This window comes from Megascapheus bottae, chromosome 19, assembly GCF_031878675.1.
Source record: "Megascapheus bottae isolate mThoBot1 chromosome 19, mThoBot2.hap1, whole genome shotgun sequence".
Classification (NCBI taxonomy): Eukaryota; Metazoa; Chordata; class Mammalia; order Rodentia; family Geomyidae; genus Megascapheus; species Megascapheus bottae.
In genome coordinates this window covers 32,506,867-32,532,354 of record NC_143527.1, presented here as the reverse complement: position 1 = coordinate 32,532,354, position 25,488 = coordinate 32,506,867, and the positions used below count along the sequence as shown (strand labels likewise).

The window sequence follows — 25,488 nt, the reverse complement described above, 5'->3', positions numbered from 1 at the left end:
GTCTATTGATCGATCCCCTTACATTCTGTCTTCTGTAGTCTTAGTGCCATTACTTTAGCTCAGATCCTCATTTCATCCTCATTGGAGAAGAGAAAACAAAATACTAACAGGTCTTTCTATCTTCAGTTCCTTTCCTGTTCCTTTCATACAAACTACTTTGGTGTGCATCTCCAATTTAATGGCACTCTTCCGATAAAGCACCACATGCATTCTATGACCTGTAGTGGTGTTTCCTACATACAGTATGAGCTTCCCCATGTGCAATGCAAGAACGTTTTCAACTTCTGGCAAATTTAAAGATGATTAAAATCTAAGCAATAGAAGAGAAATGCAGAGAGGGAAAACCAAAACTAGATAGTGCTTTTCAAATACCTTAAGTTTGAGAAAAATATAGGATAAAAATCAAAATTCTTTAGTAGAAGACCAGCGGCCCTAGACTGTGTTTTAATTATGCCAAATTTCAACTAATTTATGTACTCTTCTCCTATATGTGAAAGGGTCACACTCTCAGGAAAACATTGATGTAATCTTTTGGAAATGTGCATCTCACAGTTTTTCATTTAATTAATACCCATCATTCATTCATGTACCAGTTCAAAATCTCATTAAAATGTCACTTCTGCTCCATGGATTTTTCTTCCTCAGCCATGGTTGAGAGTTATTCCTGTGATTTCTCTGGACCCTGACTTAATTTTCATGTTTGGCTGGAGCTAAATTTCAACATACTTTCTGTAGGCTGTTTTGTACCCACGTCCTGCTTTCCAGTACTGTGATGTATCTGACAGCTACCTACAAGGTAATTTTGCATGGCTTTCCAAGGTTTAATCCCCCCACCCATCGGCATGTAGTTCCTACTTAAATTTATTCTATTCAGAAGAAGTTAGAACAGAGGCTGAAAATATATATGTATATGTATTACACTAAATAATACTATATAGAATTAAATTCCATTACTTCTCCTTTTCAAGTCTGACATTAGACATTTCATTTTGCTGAAAGCAACTTTTGGAAAGGAGATTTCAACTGTTTTACTTAAAATTTAAGGACAGTAGATAAGATTTTAGATCTAAAAGATAATTTATATGTGATAGTCATAAATATGATACTACTAATAAATAAGAGAACTTGTCATGTTACTGCCATCATATGAAATTTTATCTATATAATCTCATTAAGTTCTCACTGAAATTTTGCAACTACAATTTATCCCTACCTCACAGCTAAGAAAATTGTAAATCTAAGAGGCTAAATCCTTATGCAAAGTAACATCTTTGAAATAAGATAGCTAGATTTTAACCCAAACAACCACTTCATGTAAGAGTGGAATGTGATCTTTAAAAAAAAACTAAACTATAATCAATAGGATAAATATCTAATGTTTAAGCTTCAGTAATTTCATCAAACTATTTTTAAAGAAGCTAGCGCTGATTTTAAACAGTACAAAGTGTAAGTCAGGTTTTTAACAGATGGAAGAACATTTTTTGGCCAGTCCTTGGGTTTGGACTCAGGGCCTGGATTCTGTTTTTCAGCTTTTTAGCTTAAGGATATGGAGCCACAGTTCCATATCTGACTTTTTGGTGGTTAATTGGATATGAGACTCTCAATTTTTCCTTATTGGGCTGGCTTAGAACTCTGATCCTCAGATTTCAGCTCACGAAGTAGGAATCTAGGTGTGATCCACAGGCATCTGGCATGCACATAGTTTTTAATACTTCTGAGATAAGGAAACATACTTATTCATGCTATGAGACATGCTAATGTCTACTGAAGGGCTTAGATTTAATGACTTTTTGACATCTTCTCACTCACCCTCTGCAAGTCATGTTTTAAAACTCAAAATAAAATCAAATTCTGCCATGGGAATTCAAAAACACATGACTTATTTTTACTCTACCTGCCTGACTGGAAATAAGTTATTTTTAAGATTCAAGGCAACATCTATCCTTTATTTAAATAAACAAACTAGAAAATGTTCTCATGAGCTTTCCTATTCTTTACATCTATAAAAGCACTTCAATTATAATCACCACTATATTCTTCTTCCTTTGGAACATTTGGTACACTGCTAAATCAAATAAGATCTGGAGATAAATATATTTGTGTGCTTTGCAGTGTTTTGTTTTGTTTTGTTTTTCCAAAGTGTGCTTGAGTTCTTTCTAGGTGCCTTCAACTGTTTTACTTTACATCTATTTATTTTTGTCTGTTAAGCTAAGGAAAAGTTCTGGGCAAGTTTTTATCAGTACACTGGATGAAAGAATCAGCATGAGCTTCTGAGAACTTTGTAACTTTCAGCAAGTTTTTATTGCCTTGAACTTACCCACAGCACTGACCTAGAACTGTTTTTGATTGCTGTCAGTAACATTTTAACTTCTCTAGAGCTTCTTTTCATCTCCGAGTGTAGAGGCATTTCTAGGTACACATTGTTCATTATCCCTTTCCTTTGGACTTCTAAATTTTGCAATTACATTCAGTTTCATGGATTTCATGCCATGGTGGGGGGGGGTTCTCAAATCAAAAATCTATTAGTTCATTCATCAAACCAAGGTGCCCTACACTACTCTGTAAGGACAAACATCTATTTCTTAGAAGATCTCAAGGTGGGGCTTGTGAAGGGAAGTGTTCAAGGTAAGATGGGATGACATTGGAAGCCACCAGCCCCATAATTGTGAGCCTGACCCTTCTTGGCTTGGTCAAGACTTCATTTAGAACTATAGAAAAGTGACTCTGAAGAAGAAAGAACAATATAGAACAGCAAACTGACATTGTGGCATGCAGATAATCATTGGCCTTACAAGATGCAGTTAGGTCTTGAGATGCAGCTAGAAAGCAAGAAAGAACCCAGCCCAAGGTGCCTTTGGTGACTGGTCCATCAGATGCTTCCCAGCTTAGGATGCAGTTGCAGCTTGATCAACGAAGGTTAAGGAGAGAATATTACAAGTCAAAAATGCACTTCATATATCTAACCTACTAAACACTGGCTTAGCAGCATGAAACACTCTTGTAGTCTCTGCAGTTTCCCCCCTTGCTGTTAAGGCTAGCTGGGAACTATAGCTTGTTTTGCTACCCTGTATGCCAGACAGGATTGTGTAGTATTCCTAGCTTGGGAAGAGATATAGATTCAAAATTAGCAAGTACAATTTCTCTGAATGCTATCATTTGTGTGTGTGTGTGGGGGGGGTGGTCATGGGGCTTGAACTCAGCCCAGGCACTGTCCCTGAGCTCTTCAGCTCAAGACTACCACCCTACCCTTAAGCCAAGCCCAACTTCCTATCTTCTAGAGGTTAATTGTAGATAAGAGTCTCAGGTCCTTTTGTGCCTGGGCTTGCTTTTAACCTTGATCCTCAGATCTTAGACTCCTGAATAGCTAGGATTACAGGTGTGAGCCACCTCGCCCAGCTGAATGCTATCATTTTTATACCACTTTAAATTTGAAAGACTCTAAGTTGAACTATCATAAGTCAAGAACTTTCTATACAAAGATTGTCCAGGAAGCCAAGTAGAGAAGATATGCCATGTTCAATTTAAATTTCAATCTACATACTACTGGCACAGGTACATTATAACCAGGATATAATTTCTAGTGATTTGCTAAATAGCTAATGCTAAACACAGCTCAATATTAAAAACAAGTTATTCTTTTTTTTTTTTTTGCCAGTCCTGGGCTTGAGCTTAGGGCCTGAGCACTGTCCTTGGACTTTCTCAAGGCTAGTGCTCTACCACTTGAGCCTCAGCACCACTTCCGGCTTTTTTCTATGTATGTGGTACCGAGGAATCGAACCTGGGTCTTCATGCATGCTAGGCAAGCACTTTAACCACTAGGCCAAACTCCCGGTCCCAAAAAAACAAGTTATTCTTATTACATGTAGAGAATCCTCAAATTATGACAGATTGTATACTGGAAATTAATCTGCAATCACTTGTTTTCTTAGATTTCATGAAAGTTTGTTTCCCTAGATTACAGCTAACTATGTTGTAGTATTTAATAATAATTCCCTTTAAGTTTTCTACACTCTACCCTTTGCATTTGACATTTGGTCAGGATTCAGGGCCTACCCAGTGATTCCATGAAGAAAATCAGCAGGAAAAGCAGCTGAATTAAATATTATGTAAGTTATTTAAATACTTGCCTAGCTCAAGAGCATTAAGCGTCTCTGTAAGAGGAAGCGAATTTTCTGTCGAATGTATGATTTTCACTGCCAAAATTATCTCAATGCTGACCAAGAATTCTACCACTTTTAACACTATCATGTAAGTAATAATATGTTTTGTTTTAAGATACTTTTTAAGTGTCAAACCCAAGTACTGTTTCAGAGAAACTAATTCCCAAATGAAACTTCTACTGTATTGTTGACTATGTGATATTTATTAGAACTGAATCTTATCTAAAATGCTCTGCTCTGTCTCCTGAGAAAATGTAATCACTACAAAAAGAATCAATGAATACATATAGACAAACACTAAAACACAAATGTAGAATAACATATTGTTAACATGTTTCTGTTTTCTGAATGTAATCACCACCAGTACAGTAGGAGATTCCAGATTTGGTCTCTGCTGAATCTCAATGAAATGCAAATTCTATGGCGCTCAGAGCTTTATATGCCTTACCCAATAGCTATAGAACTTAATTTCCTGAAAACAACCAGTTATCCAGCAATGTACTAGATGCTTAGGTTATAGAACCATGAACACGAAATAGTCTTTGTTGTAGAGACATCTCCCATATTCCCGTGGGAGGAATAAATATGACAGCTACATGCCAGATAGTCCTCCTCAGAGATTCCAAGAGTGACTTTACAGAGAAGATGTTAACACAGAATCCCTACAAGCTTAAGGAGGATGAAAAGGTGCCATAGATGGTTAAGGGTTGGGTTTTACTATCTCTTCGAAGTCTGATCCTCTCATGGAACTGCAAACCATTCACTAGGGCTGTAGATAAAGAAGAGAATGGGGCACGTAAGGAAAAGAGGCAGGAATCAAATTGTGAACAGTGTTATAAATTGCTTAGGGTTTAATTTTGATCACCAAGGGCAAAAAAAAAAAAACAACTTCAAAACTCTAACCGAATCCCACAAAATACAGACAAGTACCCAAAAAGTATTTGTTAAATTATATTCAAGCCAAGATTTTTTTGGTCTTTTTAACAATTTAGATCCTACACCTGCAATCAAGACATTTACAACATCTTGAAACTTGATGATCACAGGAATAACTCATGAACAATTTCTCGTGACAATGAGTATAAACTAGATGAAAAATCATCAGGTACTCCTACACAGACTAAAGGATTTAAGTCCCTCATAACCTTCTGAAAAAATTCTCCACGTAGATCTATATAACAAGAACTGGAAAAGTCAGAGCATATTTTGATAGAAAGAAGGAGATACTGGTATATCGATGTCTTTTTCCTTAGGAAAAGACAATACATATGTTCAGAAAGTAGCAGATCACTTAGGAATATACAGTCACAGAGGTATATAAGTATTCCATCTTCATTTTAAAACTTTCTATAAGCTGCAAATACTCTAAAATCTTAAGGTTTTATTTACACATGAGTATTTTAGTGATGATATGGAAATAAAAACCATGCTCATGGGCTACATGTAATTGCTATATTACACTCTGTACTGCATGAAAACCCGATTTTTTTGTGTGTGTGTTTTCAATGGCACTGAGTTTGGACCTCAGTGCTTCATGTTTTCTAAGCAGACACTCTAACGTTGATTCATGCCCTTAGCTCTGATTTTTGCTGGCCATGTTTGAGAAATGTCTTGCTTCCTGACCATATGCTTGCTAGAATGATCCAATGACCAAGTCTAGGTTCTCTCTGTTGAGACAGAGATATTTCTCCCTTGTGGTGGCCTCGAATCACCATCTTTTCCATCTCAAGTCTCCCACATTGTTGAGTAACAGGTATGTACCAGTTGTTGACTGAGAAAATATCTTTTAAACTTTTTTGCCTGAACTGGTTTGGAATCATGATCCTCCCATTCTCTCACCCAAGTAGCTGGGATTACTAGATGATTATAATTCTTATCTTGAAGATCTTGAGAAAGAATCTAGAGTATACAACACTTGTTATATATTAAATCAATGCCAACATATACTGCTGCCTTTTGCTAATAATAATTAAAGAGAAGTAAGGTAAGAGTCATGATATAAAGACGCAGCATACATTGTTTTACGTCAACACCTAAGTATTAAAAGTGGTAGAATTCTTGGTCAGCACTAAGATAATTTTGGCAGCGAAACATCATATATTCAACAGAGAATTCGCTTCCTCTTGCAGACTGTTAAGCTCTTGAGCTAGGCAAGTATTTAAATTACTTACATAATATTTAATTCAGCTGCTTTTCCTGCTGATTTTCTTCAGTGGAATCACTGTGTAGGCCCTGAATCCTGACCAAATGTCAAATGCAAAGGGTAGAGTGTAGAAAACTTAGAGGGAATTATTATTAAATACTACAACATAGTTAGCTATAATCTAGGGAAAAGATTTTTTCTGGATATAGTGTGTCTAATACTGATAATATGATGAATTTCATTTTATAAATACAGAATATAAATTAACAGACCTCTTTTGTTTTGATTACTGTAATTATGTTTGTTCTCTGTTACTGTAGCCATATTTGCTTTCACATAAGAATAAATATAGGAGAAAATATGTCTTAATGAATCACATAGCTATATTTTAAGCAACCTGTGGTATATATAGAGCTAACCATTATTTTAAAATAAAAAATTTTGCTGAGTGTTGGTGGCTCATACCTACAATCCTAGCTACTCAGAAAGCTGAGATCTGAGGATCATAGTTCGAAGCCAGATTGAGCAGAAAAGTCTGTGTGACACTTATCTCCAACTAAGTACCCCCAAGTGCCAGAAGTGAGCTATGGCTAAAGTGGTAGAGAGCACCACTGTTACAAAAGAATAATAGCATAAAATAAAAAGCCTTATAAAGAAAATGAGTCTCTTTCTGTACCTCATTAATAAAGTCTCCAATGTCCCCAGGATGGGGGGCTGCAGATCGAACTGGATACTGGGGCTCAGCGTGAATAGGTCTCTCATCCAGTCGTCGGATTCCTACAGGCTTGATGGCGTCAGGCTCCACAGTATCAGGCTGCTGGAGTTGGCTCAAGTCATAATCCTGCAAAAGACAAAATCCAAAATCTATGGTAGATGGATACAAAGATGGAAAATTACAACCTTTATGTTTAAACACATCCTCAGAATGCATAGAAATGAGTGGAATTTAACATAATGGAAAAGTTGCCACTAGGAGTTTTTCATGTTATGATTAAATATTTCTTTCACACAGCTCTTTCTTCTGTGTTTTTCATGTCTGCAGTCTGTGCTCCATCTGCTTTAAACTATTCCTCATCAGCTCTCAATGGGAAACAGCAGTGTGACGAGGTCTCACTACAAAATGACTAAAAAACTCAACTAGAATGTATAGCTGTACCATAGAAGCAAAATAATAATAATGTAATGTCTTGAATATTTTTTAATTGGTGGAATCTGGTAGGTCACATCTGTAATTCTAGCTACTCAGGTGACCGAGGATCACAGTTGAAAATCAGCCTAGCTGAAAAGTGCATGAAATTCTTATCTCCACTTAACCATCAAAAAAAAACAGAAGTGGAGCTATGGCTCAAGTGGTAGAGTACTAGTGTTGAGCACAAAAGCTCAGGGACAGCATACAGGTCATAAATTCAAGATCCAGGAGTAGAACCCAAAAAAAAAATTGGTGAAGGTATCAGTACTTCAATATTTCAAAGTCAACCTCAATGTTTCTTCCATTCTATGATCTGGAGCCAGAGTCTACAAATTATAGTTTGTGGGTCAGTGTGATGTATGGACTATTTTCCCCTTAAGAATGGCCTTTATATTTTCAGAGTGTTACTTAAAATATCAACCAGAATAAGCTAAGGGAACCACATGTGGTCCATAAAACCTAATGATCATTTCCTTTCTAGCCCTATACAAGAAACAGTGTGGTGACCTGTGATCTAAGAGTGCTGTGCAAGGGAGGGTACAGACTGTCCTCAATGCAGCTATGTGTCTTATACTGGAAAATCAGCCTGTGAACTTGCAGAGAGGAAGGAAGAAATATAAGAAAGGATGGTGTGGGAATAGACTGAGTCCTCTAAACTATTTTCAGATCATTTATCAGCTAGCTGGACAGGAATGTATAAGGAAACACACTAGAAGTTGGAAATGAATTGAATTTTATGTTTAGGCAAGTACTTCACACTTTTAAAACCTCCAAATTCTGTGCTATAAAATGTCATATCCCCATCTTAACCTAAATGCCCCAATTTAAGGCTGACATTTACAGAATGTACCAATAATTTGTTCCTCATCTTTATGCCTGCTGCATCTCTGTCTAAACTCAGCTAAAATTCTTCCTCAGAATCTCTACAGTAGTTTTGATTTATTCAATTCTCAAGCATTTACCACATCTGGCAATGTTTTGGGTGTTTTACATACATCTGCTCATTTAATCCTCAGACCACATTTTATCATACCCATTTAAGAGAAGACACCAAGTTTCAAGTTACCCCAGAAATTCGCCCATAGTCCCAAATCTACCACGACACAAAAACTGACTGAGTCCCCATGTATTATGCTTCACACCCTGGCTCTTTTCACAGTCACCTTTGACACTGAATCAAGCTCAAACTACAAGGCTGAATTAAAAAGAAATGACTAGATAGCTGAATCCATATTCAGAAAGAAGAGCAATGTCAGGAATATTTAAAATAACAGAGAAGACAAAGGAAAGGTGACTAACCTGCATACCCACTATATGCCAGGAATTCCAACAATTTGTAGGGGTTTTTTTTTTGAGTATGTACAAATTGAACCAAGATTTCACTGTGCTATTTCTACATGCATATAATGTACTTCTACCACTGTTTTTGCTAAAGATTTTCCCACTATTAATACTTTCTAACAAACTTGTAAAATTGTTTTATTATCTTGTCTCTGAATGTCAAAATTTATTCGGAAGGGTAAGAAAAATTCTGAAGTCACATAGGAGGAGATGATTAAGATGGGAACCTGAACTAGATATGTCTGTCTTTAATTCATATGAAATAAAACACAACTCTACAGCCAGGCACCACTCACCATTCAGGTAGGTGAGATCTGGGGATCATGGCTCAAAGCCAGTCCAGGAAAGATAAATCTGAGTAACTCATATCTCCAATTAACCAGTAAAAAGCTGAAAGTGGAAGTAGCTCAAGTGGTAGAATATTGAGAGAACAATCCAAGAATGAGCAAAGGGTGCCCCTGTTAAGTGTGTACCTATCTGCACATGTGCATACACACAAAAAAAACCCTACAACTCTAGAATGTTAATTCCCTCTGATCTTAACTCTTCCCTAATTAATTATTTACACAGAGCTTCATCCAGGCAGACAGGTACCATGATGGAAGAGCTACTCATCACAGAAGTATGTACCACGATGAGTAGGATAGTTGGGAATTCAATGAAGGACAAGCCAGACAGAGATGCACACTTTGTATATTACCAAACAAAAATTACCCAGAAGAAAAACTGGTATTGTATCTGAACACTGAAACATGGGCGAAGAAGAAAGCACTGTTTAAGAAAATCAATAACATGAGCAAACGCATGGGATTGTTGTCAGGATAGAGTATTTCAAATCATCCATATAAAATGAGCGAGAACAGCTTAATCTTGAGCAAATGTGCTCTATTTTCAATTTTATAGAATTGATGAGTTACAGAATATCTTATGGGTCTAAAATGATATAACATGAAAAAGACTTTGGAATGCAAAAATGCTGTACAAGATCAAAAGAGATTTATTTAGAGAGTTGTGAATGCTTCCACATGAAGAAGCATGGTTTTCCAGACCATGTTTAATTGCCTAACTGCAAACACTGGAGAGTGTGATAAATTATGGATTAGTGTGGATTCTGAATGTGTTCTAGAAAGCAATATAGATATGTGTATATATTTATGTGTATGTATATGTGCATGTATATACATGCGTACATATGCATACACATTGTATTTTGAAAGTTAATAAGCATTTCCACCCTGAGGGTAAAATGTTTTTGCTGGAAGTCTGAATTATAGAAAAATATGTAATTGAATCTTACATTTAAGGACTGTCTTCTCTGTGGTTACATACTACTTCATAGTCTTGGATATATTTATTACATGATAACCTACTGTGATAAATATAGGAATATAAAAATTCCTTTTATGTAATAAGAAACAAGAAGAAAAAGGGAAAACGTGGCTGTGCTCATGTTATGTATGGAGACAACGACTCTATCCTGTTTATCCTGTCTCTTTCACAGTTCCTAATGGATTCAGAGGTTGCAAATACAAACACATTTTGATGGATTTCAAAAATACTCCAGTAAGTGACCAACATGTAGACCTAAGTGTATCACAAGTGTAAATAGAAAGATGTGCCAGCAAGTTGGCAATCTAAACTAGCAATGTGACCTATGCAGCTGACAGCAGCCCTTCCCTTGGGACAATGACTGTACCTCATGTTGGTCGGCTTCATTCCCTTACTAATGTAAGTGACACACTTGAACATCATGTGAATCACAGCTGTTTATGTTTCCTCTGATTACCCTTTCCTACTTGAAATCAGAAATGGCTTTTAAACTTCTGGGTTCTGCTCGGTCTTTCTGACCATCAATGCAGCAGATGGATTGAAAGTGTTGAATAGAATTTCAGTGATGACAATCATATCAACATATTTGTCAGTTAAGAAATATGGTTCAGATAGCATCACACTCCATTATGGTAATTCATACTAAAAGGAACTAGTCTTGGTCCTGTCTCTGAGAATTATTATCAGTGCTATTTTTCCCATTATGATGGGATCCTGTTAAATTCCCATTAAGTGGTGCTATGACAATGAATCAGAATGTCACTAATTACAAGAATCAAGAAACTGAGTGAAAACACACAACTGTTTCCATGTGATAGCTTTTCCTCATTGGTTGCAATTACAAGGTAGAAATAGCTAATGGTCATTGAAGCCCAAGACAGAGTGCCACTGACTCACAGGGATGGGCTCTTCTGTTATGTCCATCTGTGTTGTATGGCAAAAGTCCTGAGCTGAGGGCTCAAATTTAGATCGCTTGATAAATGGTCATCCTATGTGAGTTTTCTAAATTATACATCTTTGCAATCCCATAATGCTTTGCTTAAACACACAAATTACAACATGTAGGGTGAAGATTATAATGAGAATTACAGAGATCAAAAAAGTCTTCAAGGTCTTTGGGTCTTTGGCCTCACTCTGTGACCAATTCTGTGAGCAATTCAGGAAGAAATTTTTATTTGGATCCTAAAATCTCGAACAAGAATAGATCTAGAAATCTTCATATACTTGTCAACCTTTACAATGTTCACTTCCCAAGGAAATCTAACCATGAAAGGAAAGCCAAAGAAAATCTACTTTAGCTAATGCTTAGTGAGCATTAAAATAGGTATAGAATTAGGTTTTCAGAATACTAATGTAACAACATAACTTTCCATAATTTGCAACTTTTTAAGGGTGATTTAATTCTGAGAATTAGGAGGAGGTTAATAGCAATTAAAGCTCTAGATCTGGCTTTTCTTGTTAAAATTCCACTGACTTTTATCAATTTCAAAATGATTCAGAAAATAATGACACCAATCTACCTTGGAGCATTTGGTTGTTCAAACATAATGAAATTAAATTAAAATGAAAGATAAAATAAAATATAGCACATGAGTAAATTAGAAATCTGCAATCTCAAGTAAATATTCCAGCAAATTGTATTTCAGGTAGAATCTACAGTCTAGCAGCCTATTTCAGGGAGTGATGAACACATTTATCTACCATTCCACAAATCTTCAAGAAATGCTTACTGAGTGCCAAATGCCATTTTCAGCTCTGAGAGAGTGAAAGAAGAAAATAAAAAATTTACCCCATCGTCTGTGAGGAATCACATTAAGCACTTACTTTCTCACATAGCATCTCATGTAATCCAAACAAAAGCCCTTCCAACGGTTGGTTGTTACTCTTCCCACTCTATTGACTACTGCCCTTCAGAGAGGTTAATGATTTGTCCAGGGTCACAGACTCAGTTAAGCAGAGCCAAAGATAAATCAGAGACCACCAGAGAAAGTGAAATACATGTACTGAAACATTTGTTGAATAAAGAAATGTATTACATAACATTGTGGAAATGAAGCAACAGGATTTTAAAGGTGTGTGTGAAGGGGATGAGGTAGAATTTAAGCGGAAATGCTACTTAGACATTACGCCCTGGCATGTGTGGTAGCAATAGCTGAATTCTAAACATTGTATATATTTGATTGAAAGAAGATTTTGTTTAAAAAAAAACAAGAGTCTGTACTTATGTCTACAAAGAGTCTGGCCCAAGGAAAGAGGGTGCAGGCTTTCAGGGTCTTCTGTCATACTGTATTAATGGAATCCAGAATGAACCACAAGAAGGACCCACAGGAGTGTTATTCTTCTTGGTCAAGCCTGGTAACTCTGGAAAATGTTACTTTTATAACAACAAAATAAAAGTTAAATTTTCAAATTCCCCTATAGTTAAGGTAGACATTTTAAATGCTTTAAGATGAAGATAAACAGATTAAATTCTCAAAGAAAGGAAATTACCTATTTTTTGAAAAAGGGAGCAAATGACAAAACCAAGTGGAAAGGTAGAGAGTAGAACATGACTATCTTATCCTCCCTAGCTCCTGACATTAAAATAATTGTATACAATGGTAAAGGGTTTCATCATATTACCATAAAATAATTGTATACAATGGCAAAGGGTTTCATCATATTACCATATGATTGATGACATTTAAATCAAATGCCCTTGCAAATTTCTAGTAAATTGCATTATAATCTGATTTTCTTCCCCAGCAAATATGGTTAGAATGGTAACCATCCACACACTAAGTAACAAAGTAGATTCTACAGATTACTAAAATTCTTCCAAATTAAAAAAAAACCTGAACATTTTTCTGGATTTAATTATAAACGTACTTGGAATAAAATAACTCAAGGACTTAATATGTACAGATGAAAGGTCTCTTGTTTCTATTTTTCATACACATTTAAATCTCATTGCCAGTCTTCTATTCTTTATGAGGGAGGTGGCTCAGGGCCCAGAGGAAGAGAGCATTTCCATTGTTCCTGCTTCTTTGGATGGCTGTGAATGGTGGCCTGGAAAGACTGCTTTTAAAATGCTACCTGTTTTATGAATGAGCTGAAGGCTCTTTTCCTAGGTGCAATAATCATGGTTTTGTTTCAGAAACTGGCTCACTGAAACTTTATCACAATACGTCTCTCATTATTAAATGTTTGGCACGTTCTTTGGGAAAAGTGAAGCAAATACCCAATGAGGTTCAAATACCTTCTCTTGGGTTATAGATTTTGTTACTGGCCTTATGGAGCTTTGGGTCTAATGTGTGCTATAGGAACATACCTGCAAGCCCAAATAACTTCTTCTTCTTTTAATGTTTGTAATCTCAACTTTTTTTGTAGCTTATAAACTACAAACATGAATTCACTTCCTTGCCCTCAAAAGCACTGTCTGAGGGCTGGGAGTTTTGCCTAGCATGCAGGAAGCCCTGGGTTTGATTCTTAGGTATCACATACAGAGAAAAAGCCAGAAGGGGTGTTGTGGATCACGTGGTAGAGCTCTAGCCTTGGAGACAGTGCGCAGGCCCTGAGTTCAAGCCTCAAGACCAAGACGGGGGGGGGGGGAGGAAGGTAAAGTATGTCCAATGAAAACACACTTTCTGCTGTATTTTTACCTAACCTCTAACTTCTTATAAAACTCCCAAAATGTCACCCTTTGGATAACAAAGTTATTCTACAATGATTTATTCTTTGTTCTTGTGGGAAACACATGCATAGTTAATAAAGAAACATTTTATGACATGTAATTTCAGAGTTTCCTAAAGGATATTTTTTATTTTGAGATAAATTTATATACACAGTCAATTCAGTAAAGGAACCCTGGTATTGACTTTTAAAAGTCGATTATCTAGTTAAAGTATCTTGATTTAAATCCTGATTTTGCTATAACTTCAGTATGTTACTTTTGAGCAAGCAGATTTCACACATTTCCTGGGTTTATTAGTCAATATTCAAAAATTTACGCCTTGGTAAATGGCCACTTCTTTGTGTAACTACCTACAAATAATATAAAAAGAAAAAAAGTTTAGCTGGGTGTGGTGTCTCGCACCTGTAATCCTAGCTATTCAGGAGGATGAGATCTGAGAATCAAGATTCAAAGCCAGCCCAGGCACAAAAGGATCTGAGAGTCTTCTTTCCAATTAACCTCTAGAAAACAGGAAATGGGAAATGGGGCTTGGCTCAAGGATAGGACAGTAGCCTTGAGCCGAAGAACTCAAGGACAATACCCAGGCCGAGTTCAAGCCCTATGACCCACAAAAAGAAAGAAAGAAAGAAAGAAAGAAAGAAAGAAGTTAAGTCTGTATCAAGTTTCAATTATCCTGTTCTGTATTACAGAAGATATTTTAGGCTTACTGTGTTACACAATTTCTGTCATTGGTGTAGCATGTGTAATGCATGAATGGTGGACTTAATACACTATTAGCAATCATTGAGTTTCGATGCTGGTTTGCATTTAACCTGTGGCGTTAGCACACATTAATCCTAGCTGTTATTACAAGCTTGGCATTCAAATGTAAAGCATGTATACATAAAAAATATTTAAAAAGGATGGGCAGTGACAAATGCCAAGAATGTGCCATGTGCAGCCTAGCCCTATTGTGTCCCTTGGTCATCAATGTGAGAACAACAGTACACAAAAGGGTGTGCAAAGGGTAATGTATTGACAAGAATCCCAGGTAAATTGTACTCCAGTATTCTTCTTAAAATTACTACCCTAGACTGTGTTCTCCAGGTGGGTATACATATATGGATGCATGACTTGGAAACACTGTTAACAGGGTGAACTTTAGCCAGCCATAAAAATGCAGGTATGTCCAGTTCTGCCATCTGTTAGCTTGCTTGTAAAGCAGATTTTTGTAAAATAATTATTCAAGAAGTCAAATATGTCATGGTTAAGAAATTCAGCTTTATTCTCCACTTTGGCCAGATGGTCAGGTTTGGTTGCCCATACTGGGGATGGTTCTGGGGATTGGCAGGATGTCTACAGAGAACCCAAGCTCAAGCAGTCAGTCTCTTGACTCAGAGAACCACCTGGCTTGGCTTTAAGAGGTTTGCTTGGATGGTTCCTTATTCTTCTGTGTAAGTATCCTGCCTGTTTTTCAGATTTTAGTTCCTGTTAACCAAATTATGCATTCAGTCTATTTTTTTTCATAACTTTGTTGTTCAGATTGTGTTAAGGGCTTAAAAGTTACTTTTGTTGAAAGGCACTACCACCTTCCTTGGGCTCACAAATGAACTAAATGCAGGGTAAAATCTATTTATCCGTTTCTCCATTTTTCATTTATATTCTTTGAGCCATTCTCTCCTGTAGTCATTCTGTAGCCATCTTGGATGCTGTGATGGGGCAGACAGGAGCCAGGATCACCTGACAGGAATCAATGACTCATTTTATCAAGGGTCTATCTGACCAATCCTGAGATGATTTAGTATCATGACTACCTCAGACCGTCTCTGACTTTACTTCTGTCTATCAGACTTAAAAGGATGCAACTTTCCACAGCTTTCCTTTATTTGTCTGTTTAAACCTATAGCTTATGTCTGTATCCCCAAGACAGCTGAAGATGAACGGAAGTCCTGTCTTCCCTTGGCTGCTGAAGCTACTTGATGAAACTCTTTGTCTGGCTTTCACCATTATTTCTATTTGGGGTATTGGGGTAGAGGGCCAGACCTGATATTTGGAATCATGGGAATTTGTACTTGGGGTCTGAAGCTCAGGTTTCAATTTTTTTTTTTTTCACGTTACAACTAATGTGCTCAATTCGGAAATCCATGCTTAGTCAGTTTAATTGGGTCTCAGCCTTTGCCCATTTTGAAGTCAGGTTGACAGTATCTATGTAATAAGCTGAAGCCAAGTCCCCAGCCTTGATGGTCTTACCTAGTACCATCTGCCAGTGACATTAATAATGAAAACCACCTACCATACATATCACATCAAGCATAGTGCTTGGGCTATCAAGTCTCACAGACCTGGGTTTGAAACTGCAATGGTAGCACTGTTTGCTTCATGGGGATGCCAGGGAAGTTCTTAAATATCACTCTGAAACCAAGAGTATGGCCTAGTACCTGACACAGAACAGGTATGTGAGGAAGGCAAGCATTTGCAAGTTCTAACATCATTTGGTGCACACATCAGAGCTTTTCATAAATGAAAGTGAAATCATCCGAGGTATTCAATTGACCCTTTAGGTAGACTTGTAGTCAGGTTAGAAATTCAGGGAGAAGTCCACACATAATTTGTTAACTTACAGTCTATGGGTGATGTCCGTTACCAATTGTCCTAGATATGGAAACAAAAAATGACTGTAAACCCCTGCTCTATTTAAGATTCAGAAACAGGTTTGGATACAAAAGTTCAAAATAGAGGAGATATAAATGCTAGCAATTCACAACAGAGACAGTTTGTTTCAGCCTAAATCCTGGGAGATAAAGTATCTTGAGAAAAGTCTTGGTGGCTGAAGTTAATTAGACAGGTGTAGTAGTCATGGACTAAGCTAAGAATGTACACTATGATATAATTACACTAAGTACCAGCGCTTCAGTGTTACTATTTAAGTACTAAGTTATTTACACAAAGCACAGAAGAAACTAATTTGATTTAAAAACAAATTTCAACTGACATGCTTGATTACGTCTAGATCTTTGAGGCTCTAGAAAGTTGGACAATAAAAGAGCTTGTGCCATGCCTCCCTTCACATAAAGATCTCTCTTTCCCTCTCTCTAAGACCTCTATATAGACTGGTATCACTGTCAACTTTCTAGGGTGGAGAAAGAGAGAGGCAGGTAGACAGACACACAGATGCCATTCCTGATACATGCAATTATTGGGAACTGCTCAAAACGACACTAGTGTGACAAAGACTACTGGATATTTTCACCAGATGAAGACATCTGCCTGTCCTGCTTTGTGATAGGCATTACACAGTTATTTTCAGTATCATCTCATTTCCAGACACTACTGTCCTTGTTGTGTCTTATCTTTGTGCATAGATACATTTTTTCTCTCACATGTCTGGAATGACCAGATAGAGGAAAACTATGGGAGTAAGGTAAAAATAAATCATCTTTTACAACCTTGCAAAAGATTCTCCCAAACTGGATAGGTGACAGATCTACCACTGATCACTAACCACATTTATTTTTATATCTGGGTGCACAGCTCTAGTGTTTGTCCTAGTATTTAGGAGTGAAAGTCTCCTGAGCTACTTTCAGGTGTATCTGGTAACAACTCCTCTGCATGTTGGTGTCATCCAATGATCACAAGAATGTGTGGTTAGGGTACCCTGTGAACCTATGGGTGACACAAAGTAGCCATAGGCATACTGGGTCTACAAAGAGTAGAATCTTCTTCCTCCACCTCACCAATGCGCTGACTAGTTAGTAAAGATGTGTTTCCACTGGGGTTTGGTCACCAGAGCTTATCACCTTACTACAAGTTAGCTGCTAACTTATTTAACTAATACATTAGGCTAAATATATATTTTTGAATGATCTACTTCTCCCAACTCTTTTCTGACAGGACTGGCTTCAAACTTCAATCACAAGTCTCAGCTACCTGATTAGCTTAGCTAGGATTACAGGAATGGGCCACTAGCGTCTAGCCTCTCTCCTCTCTTCAGGTAGTAGTACAGACAACAATCCTTTTTTAAAAATCTGTTTTTCTTCATTTAAAGCAAATGATGCCTACGTAATTTAATCAAAGTCTGCACAAATAAGTATCTGTAAAGTACATGGTGATAACAAAGCTGGAAAAAATTCCTGGAATGTGCATGGACAGACCTTAGTGATTGAATTTTGATGTTTGCAGGGCACTGAACCCATCTTTTGGATGGGTCTCCCAAACCTTTTGGAACTGAAACCAGTTTCAATTGCCTTCCCTGAACATTCAGAACCATCCCTGAAGCAAAAGCAAATAAAAGTAGTCAAAAGTATGTTTGTAAATGTCAAGAAGTTAAATTTGGGAACTTACACTGTGACCTCAGTCCTGAAATGTGAAAATCATAGTGATCATTCTAAAAAGTGGTGATCTACCTGTGCCTGTTTCCAGTATATTTGGGTCCTGACACTATCTTCCCATGTTGTAGTACTGTTACGAGTGTCCAAAGAAATCATGAGTATAAAGCAATCACTCTAGTGTTTAACCCATAAGATATACAAACAAAAGGTTTTGCTAACAGGATAAAAAATGAAGATGGAGAGTCTGGAAGCATGGCTAAATTGTAGAGTGCTTGTCTAGCATGCAGGAAATTCTACGTTTGATTCCTCCATACCACATACACAGAAAATGCCAGAAATGGTGCTGTGGCTCAAGTGGTAGAGAACTAGTCTTGAAAATATTCAAGGATAGAATCCAAGCCTTGAATTCAAGCCCCAGAACTGGCAAAGAAGGAAGATGGAAGAAGGAAGAAGGAAGAAGGAAGAAGGGAAGGGAAGGGAAGGGAAGGAATAGAAAGGAAGCTTCCTAATGTGAAATTATTTAGGTTAGGGAGGTTTAAAGACAACACCAGTGAGTGCTCTAAACACAGTACACAATAATAAACAATTATAGTTTGTTTAACATAAGAAAAATGATAGTAAAGTCTTAAGTAGCAGGGCAGATGTTTGTCTTCCTTTTCCTGTTGCTAAAAAGAGACAGACCCAAGGCAAGTGAGCTGTAGGCTATTTCCTACATAGCTGCAGATGTTTAAGGAACTAGATGTAGAGATCAAAGAAAGTGATATCTTGTCTGCAACCAGCCCCACTAGCCAAAAAAGCATTAAGGACATTTACTAATGAAGGTAATTAAACATGGCTTGATATCCAGTAAAGCCCAGTTGGTGATAGCAGTGAAGCAGATAAAGAAACCGCAGCTTCTGAAGAGGGACTTGACATTGTACTCAAAGTGTCTGTCCAAAGGCCAACAGGGCAGGGCAGAGATAATGCTCCCATCAGAATACACAGAAAGCTAGTTTCAGATGTGGGTTCTGCTTGGTCTCCTGACCACAGACATCTGGGCATAAAGCCACATGCTCTGGTGTCTGCAATGTCACAGACGAGAAACTCTTCCCTCCCCCCCCCTTTGTCCTTAGGTCACTATTTTTTTACTATGCTTATTATTATTGATGTTGTTTAAGAATTTAGGGACCTTGGCACAGAACTTAGATGAAGATCTTAATCAGAGGCAAGAAAGATAAGGGCTGTCTTTGTTATGCTCTTTTAATTTTGGTTCTTTCTAACCCGTGAGCTGCCAAGAAGAAGGGCTCTTTTGGCAGAAAGAACAAGAATCCGTTTCAGGGTAAACTTGAGGCTGTTGTTACAAGCCTGTAGTATAGTGGTCACTGTAATAGCCACTCTTATCCCCTGGTGGCCACTTGCTACCTAAATTGAATCCAGAGGTTCTGAGTTCCTCCAAAGCTAAACAGATGAAATTTGTTTGATTATTATTATTTTTAAATACTATTATTATATAATATATTATAATAATAGCAATTATTATTATTTTTTGCTGGCTGTGAAGCTTGAACTCAGAGCTTGGGTGCTGTCTCAGAGTTATTTTGCTCAAGGCTTACCACTCTTCCACTCTGAGCCACAGCACCACTTCCAAAATGTGTTTAATTCTTATCAGAATTTTGCAAAGCCAAAAATAATCCTTTAGAAGACTGTCCACAGGAGACATCAAGTAAATGAGTCTTGATAATCACAAACATTTGCACCTTGGCACACTCCTCATACCCTCTTTGAGGCAATACATATGTTGCAGAAAACATCAACCATGTGTGACAAAAGTGAACTAAAACTTGCCTAGAATATAGCTGTGTAAGCAGCCCCATTTATAAGGCCATTATTGTGAATTATGGAAAATTAACCATTTCAACAAAGCTGGACATCTCAGAAATGGACAATTTCTGAGATTTAAAGCATGAATAAGTATTTAGAAAATTAGGTTTTTAGACTAAACACGTTTAAAAAGTAAGATGATAAGTCATATTTTCTTAAGAATAAAGTCTATCATTAAAATTTTAATAGAATTAGAGAATTTATTTTACCAGATATCAGTTTATTAGAAAGCAACAGTAACAAAACAAAATGGTATTGGGCAAAAACAGAACGGGTAGTGCAGAATACTCAAGAAGCTAAGCCCTATACATGTGTGTGTGCATACAGACACACAGACACACACACACACACATACACACACGAACAAACATTCCTACTTACAGCTTTTATGATAGTGAGCTATGATTATCTTTTTTAAGTAAATAAAGCTGGATATCTATAATGGAAAACAAATAAAAAGGCCCTGAACTACATTTTGTAGTAGGTAGAAGATCACAAATACATCACAATTCTCATTTATAATTATGATTTATGACAACTGTGATAATTAACATGACAGAGCTTCAACAAGACAACATCAAGGTTTGTGGGGGGAGGGGAGGGAGGGCTCTTTACATTGGGACAGATTAAATTTTATTAAATAGGCTATGGTTCACTAACCATAAATGGAGAAAGTAGGACCTATGAAAATTAAAAACATCTTGCTCGATGACATGCTATGCTATATGGACAATAACAGAACAAGCTCTTAAATGAGACACAAGACATTCAGAATCCAACTGGAAAAAGCATCCATGTCCATGAGTAGGACAAAAATTAGATGAAATGTGGATAATTATTACAATAGAGCATTCATCTATGGCAAAAGTGAACTACTTTTGTATACAGTGTTGTTGAATCTCAGAGACATAATTTTGAATAAGGGAAGTTGCATACCAAGTCTTGATGTACAGAATCCATTTACACATAAATAAAAAAATATACTAATCTAAAGCAATAGAAAACAACTGGAAAAAGATACTGGACACATCTGGCAATAATATGGCCTGGTTGAGGTGAAAGGAAGCCCTGGCTACTGAAAATACTGCCAGGTATGTTGGTTATTTTCTCACCTATGCAGGAAGCCTGCTGCTGGCTGCTGGCTACAGTTAAAGAAGGCCATGTGATTCAGTCACAGCCTAGTGCCAATAACAAGTCAGATCAGTGAACAGACCAGTTTTTGAAACCATAGGACAGCTGTGAACAAAATGAAGTTTAATTGAATGAATACAAAGCAACATGGTAAAGTAGCCCTGTTTATGAGAAAGAAAACATGTAGCTGCTTTGTCTATAGGGAAAGAATAAGAGGGAGACAAAAGTAACCTGCTATTAAAGAACTAAAAGGATAAAGTACCCAAAAAGCAAAGAAGGCATTAGGACCATACATAGAAAGACCAGATGGATTTGCCCCCCTGAACGAGTTCACCTACCACTAACTCCTTCAAACAGACATCTACTTTGTGTAGAGGAATGCTAAAGAAGATGTTTGGATTTGATAAATCTCAAAGCATGGGTGGAGCTGTCAATTCAGCGACAGATGCCTGTTAGCAAGCTGTAGGATAAGGATGACATAAGTTAGGGAACAGGGAAAACAAGATGAGGGGTGGGGGTGGGGGGGAGGGAAATGGAGACCAAGACATGTGAAAGGGTATCAATGTATGGGAATCAATGCACCATCTATCTGGCAAATATGTAACCCTTCTATTAATTAAAATTAAAATATATGAGAAAATAAAAGGATGACATAAGTATAGAACACAGAATCTCTGGTGTGGTATTCCTATATCACAGATTTTTCTTTTACTGTTAAGAGAAGGTCATTATTAGAAAAATGAATGCTGCAGTATTTAGTTTTTATCACAATTGTCTGCAGCACGAACTGAACCAAGAAATCATAATGGAGAATCAGAGATGACAATTTTGATGTAGACCTAAGATGCCATGAAGGAACTAAAAAGCTTTAAAGAAGCGACAGGAAAACCAGTGCTACATAAGGAATTAAAGTAGACAGGAAAAGTTCCAGAAAAATTCTCACAATTTGTCATTGAGTATAGCACAAAGCAAATCCCAGAAAAAAATTCTGAGGCTACTGGGAAAGACGTAAAAATATAGCCATAAGTTTATGTGGAACTTGGAGAATGCCAGAAGTCAAGAAGAGGCCAAAGAATTTTGATGAAAACTTGTAAACCATCTTCATAAATCACAAAGACATAAAACACAAGCACATTAAAAACTTTTGTTGAGCATTGGTCGGGTTGAGCATTATTTCCAAACTTGCAAGAGCCCAGTGTGTGCTCTCCAAGTGGACAAGATGATTTGGGCCGTAAACTGGACTAGATCAGGAACTGGATCCTGATTTCCAGAGGATGGTGTTGTCCTGCTGCAGTCTTTTGCATTTCCTTCAATATGCATGTTTTATCATTGGTTCTCAGCATCAAACTAAGTGGATAAAGTCAATAAAATAAACAAATCTTTCCTAAATTAATGGCAAAAGAAACTTCAATGATTTCTTGAAAGGACCAGGATGAAAGCAGAAAAGATTCAGAAGGGTGACATTAGTTACTTGATTCTCACTCAAAGCTGAAAACTCTCTAGGTTCTTTGCCTCTGTACCTTTCACGTTGAGCAGAATCTAGTTATTGCTCACAACTTTATACTGGTTATTATTTTTACTGAGGCTTTACTGAGTTGGCCTTAGGTTTGTCTTGAAAATGATAAGCAATGACCGAAAGCATCATATAATGAAAGTAGAAGGTTTTTGAGAGTGTAATCAACATACCTTTGTTAATCTTGAATACAGTCTAGGAAAGTAAAAGGATATATTAATGAAGAATTAAGCTAAACATGAATTTTAAAATTCAAAGGCATTTATAAGCAAGAAACCCTGGGGCATATTTATAGAGCCAGTTTAATCAGTCAGTATTCAAAACAGCTTTACACATTGGAGTCAAGTTTTTAACATAACTTAAACATCTCTTCTAAATGAGAGAGTGGTGGTTTTATAAAGCAAGCACAGAACCAGAAAAGAGATAGTATGGTGTGGGTTTGAGTTTCAGCTCTCCGAGTTACAAATGCTGAGAGCAAACCATACAAGTTTTTGTAAATGTGAAAGGGAAAATTCTAGCAGGCTACCACTAAGATTAAATGGAAGAATGAACATGACTGTGCTTTGCAAAATAAAAGTGATGATTTTTTTTCATCAAAAGAGTGAAGAAGTGAAGGAAAAGAGTGTTTACAAATCACTGCATGTATATAAATGAACAGTCCCAAGGCTGTTGTAAGTATATATACTCAAAGCAAATGCTATTTCCATTTATTTTGTGCAAATTCAAGACTTGTAGATTCTCTTTTATAGTATTATCCTGACAATCTTTTACTAAGTAAATGCATAATTATCAAATGCATATAATAAATACCTGACAGAATGATTTTCATGGTTTATAGTAATTTCAAATGATTCAGTGATTTCAAGACTAACTACATCACAGTAGTTAGTTTAGGCTGTAAAATCAGGCAGACTTGGACTCAAATCCAACATCTATTACTTCCTTGGTATGGGATTTTAGAGAATTCAAGTGACAATTTTCTAGCACTCAAAGTGGACATATAGCAATATTACAGATTAAAGCATTTAAGAAATGGTATTCAATATATTTAACACAATGCCTGGCATATAGCACAAACCTTATAAATGGTACTATTATAGTATCTAAGATGTTGCTTCAATGCAGACAAGAATCTTTGTTATCCTTGCATTACATATTCTTATCCTTGAAATGGGGATAATTCCATATATATTACATACACTGCAATTCAGAAGCTCAGAGTATGTAACAGAAAGGAACTTATACCTGTGTTGACCCAACATTATGAGCCACTCGCCATGCAGAAACTATGGATGTAAAGCTGAAGTATATGTTCTATATAACTTCAAATGTTTCCAGATAATGGAAGATCCTTACAGGTAAGTTTCTGTTTTCTATGCCCACCTCTCTATATTAGCAGAAATTAAAACTGTGCCTGGAATATTGAATTTGCTTGGTAAATGTTTGCAGAATGAATACGTTTAGTGATATTTCTATATCTATATTAAATATTTAGTTCCCAAAGAAGAAATTAGTTACATTTTGAATATCTAGCAAGAGAAAAATAGTGAAAAAATTTTCTTAGTACAAATGTAAACTAAACATTTATATTTAATACCAAGGGGGCTGAGTTTAAATTCTGAATGCCATGAAGCAATGTTAGTGAATGTCCTACAAAATAAATACGAGGGCATGTGGTATTGATCGAAAAATTTAATAAGTATATATGGCATACAAATAAATGAATTCACCAACCCACTGATAAATTAAGAATAAACCTGAAAATTATCATACTTTATCTGTTAATGATCCCCCTCCCAGTAACTATACAGTATTTCCTTTTAAAGATTCAGAATAATGCTCACCTGGTCTTCTTCTCCTCCACCTTCTTCATCGTATTTTAAGATATTATCTCTTACATCATCTTCTGGATCAATTAAAAGTTGCTTGGCCTGGCGTTCTTTATCTCGGCGTTTCATCCACACCACAAACATCAGAACAAGGACTAGGGAGAAATACAGGAAAGAGACACAGTGTTACCATTTTCAAAACTTGTGGGCAACATCCAACACAATGCCTTTCACTTAGAAGTGTTGAAGGTGTGTGAGGCACTGCTCCCTCTGTTTCTATTTCCAGCCTGCCACCAACAGAGCTAAGACAAAACAAGCTGAACTCTAGGTATAAAGTATGAAAACCAGGGCTTCATTCCTTGCTGTCTTGTGAACACACTTTCATTTTGGCTTACTAGAGAATAGATGCTCTTAATAGAATGTTTCATCTGTAGAATTTCTTCAGATGAAGAAAAATATGATCTAGTGTCATTCAGACTTAGTCCTCATTGAAGTTCCAAATTCTCAGAAGATAGCACATGCTCAGGAGACTCGAGTAGAAAATTGGAACTGGATCAACTTTTAGCTCATGAGTTTTTTGAGTCCCAGATGTCATTTTTCTTTTTTTCTTCTACCAGGCTCTTCCACCACTCCTTCTTTATCAAGCTGAATGTCTCACCCAAGAAGATGTGGGGATTCTCCTTACCATTATAATAATATTAGTTCTGTATCCTTTACATTTATTTGTCAGGCTTGGATCCATAAATTTTTCCTAGTTGATGGAATCAACACCAATTAATTTTCCTTCAAAATGCCACAGTCATTTCCTCATGTGTCAATACATCATATCCAAGTCTGTCTTGATAAGGCTGGCATATGCACTACATTTCAGCTGCAAGTGTAACATTATCCCTAAGTGCACAACTAGGAATAAGTTCTGTCTAAAATCTGGGGGTATCAGTTTATATCCTGAAACAAAAGATTTAACGACTCCTATTTAAGCACATTTTTATTATTGGCCATAAAAGTAAATA

At 36.6% G+C, this 25,488-nt stretch overlaps 1 protein-coding gene across 1 annotated transcript in view; it reads right to left on the bottom strand.

Annotated features, from left to right (window-relative positions):
* Window positions 1-25,488, bottom strand: part of Cdh2 (cadherin 2) — a 217,408-nt gene that overhangs the window by 7,187 nt on the left and 184,733 nt on the right. The window contains exons 14-15 of the mRNA XM_090353296.1: window positions 24,491-24,630; window positions 6,980-7,144 (exon numbers count right to left, since the gene is read on the bottom strand). Of these exons, the coding sequence (XP_090209422.1) occupies window positions 6,980-7,144; window positions 24,491-24,630 (305 nt within the window). The remainder of the gene's footprint in view (window positions 1-6,979; window positions 7,145-24,490; window positions 24,631-25,488) is intronic.